We start from the raw sequence: 7,587 nt of genomic DNA, 5'->3' as shown, positions 1-7,587 counted from the left end.
ATGCACGCACGCACGCACACACACTATTTATCCCATAGCAGATTACACTTTCCGTTTATTACTCAAAGTTGATTAGTCCTGTAGGATCAGGGACCTTATAAGGACTTACACATCAATCTATACTGTAACTGTGGATCCTCTCCACTTGAAAGTGTATGTGTTGTATGTGTGTGTGTGTGTGTGTGTGTGTGTGTGTGTGTGTAGGAGTCTCTGACACTGTACCCCAAATTGCCAATCATAAATCACACCTGTCTCTCTCTTTTCTCTCTCCCTCTTCATCCTTCTCTCTCACTCCTCTTCTCTTCCCTCTCTTCTCTCCGCTTAACTCCCACACTTCTTTCTCTTCAGTCACATCACAAATCATTATGTCAATGAGAAAAGAGACACCGTTAAAACGCAGTTACATTTTGTAATTATATATATATTTTTTTATGATTTATTAAAGTTTTCAGTTGTTAATTGAAATAAACCAAAAGGTAGGAGAAAAATATATCAACAACAACCCAGTCAGTGTAAATGAGCATCTCGGGCTCATTCAGACAGTGGAAGACGTCCGATAGAGGTCAAAGTTCAACCAGTCCATCCAGTCGAGTCAGTTACAGAATCCCTTCTCCTTTCTGAAGATAAATAGCAATTAGTTTTAATCAGAGACTTAGTGAGCAGCTCGGACATCTCGTATATCTCCACAACTCTCTGGTTGGTATCATCTGATGGCTTATGTTATTGGTATGTTAATTCTAGATTTAAGATTATAGATCAGTAGTTATGACGTGCTAAAAGCTCAGTTTGAATGCAGTTTCAGTTTGTATCTTCCCCGCAATTCCCTCTCCTCATCCCCAGGTTTTCAGTTTCAGTTTGTGCTCAAGTATCAAGCTAACTCAACCCCTTTCCTCATCCTCCAAGCATATTCAGAGATATTAAGAAAAAAAACAGCTCATCAAGATTGATATAAAAATAGAATAGTGTTGATTTATGAAAATAGTGAGCAAGTAAGTTTCCACTGCACATAGACAGACTGTCCTATCTACGGACCCATATGGGAGTATTATTAAGAGTCATGGACAACTAAGTCTAAGTCCCAAATGGCACCCTATTCCTTACATAGTGAAATACTTTTGACCAGGGCATAGTTAGTGCACTATATAGGGAATTTGGTGTCAAAAGTGTTAATTCGTTACATTAAACATCAATGGTCATCCACTACCCTATGATACTGTGGATAAAGCAGATGTTGATAATGGTTTTGCATCTCTATGATCGCCCATTGCCATCATTATTACAGAGACGACACCTTGTACAGTAGTAGCAGCACGTTTCCTTTCAAAGTGCACTACTTTTGACCAGGGCCCAAAGTTGTGCTTTATTAAAGAAATATTGTGCCATTTGGACGCAACCAATCTTCCTTGCCATGTGTTTCATTAACCTTCCCTGAAAGCAAAATAATGTGATGCTGTAGAATTACCAGCCAGTTCACCAGTGACACCAGTCAGTAGTCGACATATATCAATATCTGATATGACGTGAAAACTGGCCACTAGGTGCAACAGGGAGCGCTGTTACCTTCAAGGTAGGTTTTGGTTTTGCTTAGACATGGATGGTGGGTAGGCATAGGCATCTGTCTCTGCTGTCAAAGGTTGCATGTTCAAATTCAGTGAAAGAAAATTGTTTTTGAGATTTTAACTCCGCAAAATGTCTAAGTACACAATTTGACGTTTGGAAGAACTTAGAAATTGGACGTTTGAGAGACATGGATGAATGGTCTAATTCTGACGTGAGACTGTGGGAGCTAGTTTAGAAGACAAAGTATTGATACTGTTCTCTCCATTCCACATGAATTATTATGAACAAAACGATATAGCCGCACAATTTAACAGATCAGATAGTGTGTGAATTACACAAAGTTCTGAAACAAAACAAAAAAATCAACAATTACTTGAATATTTTGTCAAACCACTACTCCTCCAAGTTCATTAGCCATCTGACTGGCATCCATCCAACATTGCTTTTCAAAAAGGGATGGCCATTCTATACAATACATTTCTACGTCCCTAATGTCTAGTCTATGAAAGATTGCCACAAAAACTATTATAGGTCATATAGGGCTATATAGTGAGTTACTTTGTGCAGTAGGAGGGACAAGGAATTCTGGTACTCTACTGTTTTCTAGTATATTTTTGTAATCTGTTTGACCGGTCTGTGGACCCTCCATACAGTGTCCTGGGGCTCTGTTGGGTTTGTAGAGAGGACTGAGGGTGCACCCTTAATGGCACCTTATTCCCTATGTACTGTAGTACTCTATTTTACATTGCTCTACCAGAGCAAGAGCACTATAGTACACTATATAAGGAATAGAGTGCCATTTTGGATATCGCAACCTGACACATACAGTACATGGACGAGTGTTGCTCAAGCTCATGCACTAAAACCAGCTTTATCTGGCTCTGACTACACAGTCCAGTACACAACTTTGGTTTAGGTTTCATTTGGGAAGAAGAGTCCCGACGAGTAGTTAGGGCTTGAAGCCAAAGTTTTGTGTTGCTTGAAAGTGTTGAAAGAAAAGAAGCATCAGGAGGTCTATTCTGGGCCTGTCTTCTGTCTATCGCCAAGGGTTTGAGTAATAAGAGTCAGTTGATTGGATTGGATACAGCATGAGAGGTTCTGATACACGCCCATAAAAGCCAACAGCAAGCTTCACCTTGAGAATAATGCTTATCTGAATGGACCTTGATAGACAAGGCATATTCTGGATAGCAGGACTGTACAACCCAGTTTTAAAGTAACATAAACCACTGTAGTACTAGTCCCTACCACCGTACACTTCTTGATTCCCGTTCAAAACTGGAGTAGCATAAATTGGTGTAAGTTAAACAGTAGTAACCTAACCTAAGAGAGGGTCTGGTCTGCTACCATATTACTGACATATGTCCAAATATGTCAGGTGTACACTTACTGTTGTGTTGAACCTAAATTAATGACCTGCGTCTTTACTCTATAGTATTGTTTTCGTGTTGTTATTAGTTTTCACTCTTCTTTTCTCAAAACTGTATCTAAGGTGCATAGTTCAGATATGAAACACAGAAAGAGCTAGGGCTGCGTCACAAATGGCATCCTATTCCCTACACACCTATAGGGCTCTGGTCAAAAGTAGTGCACTATGTAGGGAATAAGTACTATGGGTCCTGGTCAAAAGTAGTGCACTATATAGGGAATAGGTACCATTTGGCACTATTTCCCACCCAGAGTTTTTCTAATTCGTGGTGACAAGTTTTGCAGGCAGTAATCTATTTCTACAACACATTTAATTTATTTAAATGATGTTACATATTCCCCGGTACTGTAATTAGACATGTTCATTTCTCCAAGTGCTGCCTGTCTGCAAAGAGCCCTTGTGGGAGAACAGGTCGCTAATGTAATCCTCTTTTGTCTCTCTCCATTATTCTATTTCTCACTATTTCCTCCTTTGGGTCTGTTTAGGGATGTCCAATGGTATCTCCTCTTTAAGCAACCTCATGGCCGTGTTCATTAGGGCACACAACGTTTAAAAACATATGCAATAGTAAACATTTTTGTTGTTGTTTACTATTGCATATGTTTGTATTCCCTTTTGGTACCTAATGAACATGACCAATGTCTTGATTTATGTCTCCTCAGCCAATGTGATGACTGGAAGGAGATGTAACAGTGCAAATTATATACCCATTTTTAGTACCGTACCAGACTTTGCCTACGTGATGATTGATTGACTTTACCTACCAACTTTAATCTCTCCTCTTCTTTCTTTGTCCCTCTTTTATTCCCACTTGTCACTTATTTCCTCTGTTTTAAGTTTTTTGGTAAGACTGTCAGTAGGTCAATTCTACAGTTCTATATTATCTGGTCTTTAACTTCAGTCACCCAGCCAACTCCCATTTTAGTATTATCAGCTGAAATGTAGCCTAATATACAGATAAGGCTACTGCTCTTTTGTTATCCAATCTTTTGCTTCTGTGCGGTGGCTAATGGGTTAATTTGTTTGATTTTCAAGTGCAGCCGAGTGTAGCCCCTTAATGCAGTGCTTTGTTCTATTTGTGCTAGATTTTGGTACGAGCCAACCTGTAACTGTGCTTTATCAATGTTGCTGCCTGGTCTGCCGTTCAGCTGTGTGCAATAACTGGAGCTGTCTCAATCAATCAGATTCCCTGTTCAAAACAAATAAAGTGGTGGGGTGCAATTGCTAGAGAGTGATTTAGACAGCAAAACATAGTGTTTTTTTCACTTGATAGTGAATTGTGCCCACTAATTGTTTTCTATACAGGTTCCCAGTAATATAACAAAAATCTAATTTCATGCTATCAATTGTTCACTTTCTAAGAGATTCAAATTGTATAGAAATGCAAAATACACAACACAAATTTATGCACTTATGCATTTTATCACTGTATTCTTCCAATTTTAAGTTAATATTTCATATTTATTTCAAATAGCTAATTAGCAGCAGGCAATATTTATGGAAAGCACCTTTAAAACTACAGGTGTGCATATAGAAAATGTTTAACTAAACAGCAGTAGGTATCCAGTGTTTCTATTTCCAGCACACTCTGTGTCTTTGACTCTGTAAACTACAATATAGGGCAGTTATAAGAATCCCTCAAAATACCCTCTTGATCTGTTGAAAATACTTCACACACTCAACTAAGAAATCAATATATATATTTTTTATAGCTAAGATATTATTTCCTAATAGACAATGAATATTGCATTATATAAAGCTCCTACCTCAAACCATCTCATGACCAAAAGGTTTAAAGTTTTCTTAAAGAGAGAGGGGTCTTTTGATGACTGTTCCTGTTATTCCATGCTATGAGCAAGCAGCACTGCTGTCTCCACTCATGGCTGTTTCTAGAGTGATTTCCTCCTTCCTCCTTCCTCATGGCTGTAGCATGATGCTACATGAGTCATGGGTTTCATATGGCACTTGCATTGCTCTGCATGTATTCACATGGAAAACAACCCGCTAGAACTGAGTTACAAGAAAACTATTATGAAATGTCAAAGGTCATATCTCCGATTCTCTACGATATGACCTCTGGTCTAGGCTGACGGTGGCCTGCAGTCTCTCCAGCTCTGGCACCCTGTCCCCATCCTCCTGCCCCTCCTCATCCTCTTCCTGGCTGATGAAAGCCAGCTCATTCTCATAGCAGAAAGAGTTGGCTGTGGGTGTAGGATCCTTGTCCTCGTCCTCCATCTCCGCCATGTCCTTGGCACTGCACTGGGGGGTGGACGGCACCTCAAAGGTTTTGTGAAAGTGAGCGTAATCCACTTTGTACTGGCTCTTCTCCTCGAAGACGACAGGCTCGAAGCGGTGACCCCACAGAATCTCAGAGGACAGGTAGGAGCTGCGAGCTTGCGCTGTCATGGCTGTGGCTTCCACCATCCCTTCAAGTATCACCACTATCTCAAAGTCGGACAACTCCAGGTCCAGCTTGCTGATGCCGAACAGGGGGCTCTCTTCATCAATCTCGTGCACAATGGTGAGCGGGGAGACCAGGAAGATGCGGTCGATGCCCGTGTCATACCCTACGTTGATGTCGATCTGGTCCAGGGGGATGTACTCACCCTCCTCTGTGATGCGGGGCTTGATGAGCTGGGCCCGGACATGGGCCTCCACCATGTGGCTCTTCCTCAGGTTGCCCACCCTCCACATAAGGCTCAGCTTCCCATCCCGCATGGCGATCACTGCATTGTTACTGAACAGCAGCGTCTCTGCACGCTTCTTAGGCCTCGCCATCTTGGCTAAGATGGCACCGATCATGAAGGAGTCGATGATGCAGCCGAAAATTGACTGGAAGACCACCATGAAGACGGCTGAGGGGCACTCCTCCGTCACGCAGCGGAAGCCATAACCAATGGTGGTCTGTGTCTCCACGGAGAACAGGAAGGCGGCCACGAAGCTGTTGACCTGCAGGACGCAGGGGGTGAAGTTATCGTCTCCACCACCCGGGTTGTCCATATCTCCATGAAGCAAAGCGATGACCCAGAAGGCCAGGCCGAATGCCAGCCAGGACACCACGAACACCAGTGTGAACATCAGGAACATCCAGCGCCAGCGGATGTCCACGCACGTGGTGAAGATGTCCGACATGTAGCGCTGCGACTTCTCGTCCATGTGCGAGAAGTGCACATTGCACTGGCCGTTCTTGTTCACGAAGCGGCTGCGGCACTTGCGGCGCGTTGTGTGGATCTTGCCGTTACCGAAGCCGTTGCCCATTGTGACGGAAGGCATGGCACCGAGACGCAGGCCTTCTTCCTCCGAGGACACAATGCTGTAGCGGTGCGCCCCGACCACACTCATGACCGAGCCAGGCTCAGCCAGTGGGGCACCAGAGAGTCGCTGCTCCAACTCAACAGTCAGAGTGGTAGGCAAGACACAGGAAACAGCACTGGGGATTACAGGAAATGGGCACAGGCGGTTCCCCCCTGATGCCAAAACAGATCTCTGTCCAAGTGGCCAAATGGGTCCTAGACACACCCTTCCTGACCTGAGGAGAGAAGAGAAGCCAGAGGTTAGTCTACTATACACAAAATCCTGATATTATCTACTGTTTTTATGATAAAACAATTAATAAATGAAATATCTAAAACACTGATGTGTATTATATGTGCAACACTTGAATAAAAACTAAGCTGTTACATGCAGGCCATGTTAAACAACACCCCTCCCATTCTGCCTCAAAGACTCATCTACTCAGTGGCTTTTTAACTTTATTTTCAGCAGTGTTTTATCACTACAAAGGTGTAGTGTGTAGTACTCTGTCACTTTGGGCTCAGTGCGCCTTAGCAGCAGCAGATGTTGCTAATTAAACCAAGTTCACACTCTTTCTTGTGAAAATTGTAAGCAGCCATTCAGCTGGGATCCTGGTCTTGAGGCTTATAATAGTAGTTTTAAACTCCTCAGTAGACTAGGTTTGTGTCCCAAATGACACCCTATTCCCTTTTATAGTGTACTACTTTTGACCAGGCACCATAGGGATGTAGTCAAAGGTAGTGCACTATATAATGAATAGGGTGCCATTTGGGAAGCATCCTAGATCTAAACAACAGATTCAGGGTTGGGGGTTCAATTCCATTTGAACTCAATCAATTCATCACCTATGTGTTCATTCAATTGGGAACTGGCAACAATTTTCACTATGTATGTTTTTATAGCCCTAAAATTGAATTGGAACTCATCTTCTGAATTGAACAATACAACCTTAGATTTGGGGTAATTATAGATAAAGTAAGACCCTTTGTACTGCAACTGTAGTAAGCTAATAAGGCATTTATAAGTGATATTCTTTAAGAATCTATTGGTATCTAATACCATTAATGGACCTGATTTAAGAGTAACCTCCCACAACCACCTGTCATCAGCACCCCCTGGTCTGGCTCTGGCTGTACTGTAGTCTAGTGGTTGAGCAGTGTGATTTGTCTCTCTAATAATAGCTGCCAGTCACGTTGAGTCCCCTTTTCCAGAGCTCAGGCTCTGAGAGCGCACTGTGGTCTGAGTGCGTTTCTTTTTAACACAAGTACTGTACAGACCATTTTATTTCAATGCATCTCCAGCAC

At 42.3% G+C, this 7,587-nt stretch overlaps 1 protein-coding gene across 1 annotated transcript; it reads right to left on the bottom strand.

Annotated features, from left to right (window-relative positions):
• Positions 1-4,421: 4,421 nt before the first annotated feature.
• LOC135556028 (ATP-sensitive inward rectifier potassium channel 12-like) lies at positions 4,422-6,331 on the bottom strand. The gene has a single exon (XM_064988892.1). It carries the CDS (start codon positions 6,329-6,331, stop codon positions 5,036-5,038), a length of 1,296 nt encoding a protein of 431 aa, XP_064844964.1. The 3' UTR covers positions 4,422-5,035.
• Positions 6,332-7,587: the final 1,256 nt, after the last annotated feature.

Source organism: Oncorhynchus masou, chromosome 15, assembly GCF_036934945.1.
Source record: "Oncorhynchus masou masou isolate Uvic2021 chromosome 15, UVic_Omas_1.1, whole genome shotgun sequence".
Classification (NCBI taxonomy): domain Eukaryota; kingdom Metazoa; phylum Chordata; class Actinopteri; order Salmoniformes; family Salmonidae; genus Oncorhynchus; species Oncorhynchus masou.
Note: the sequence above shows the minus strand (reverse complement) of the source record. Positions and strands in the feature narration are given on the sequence as shown.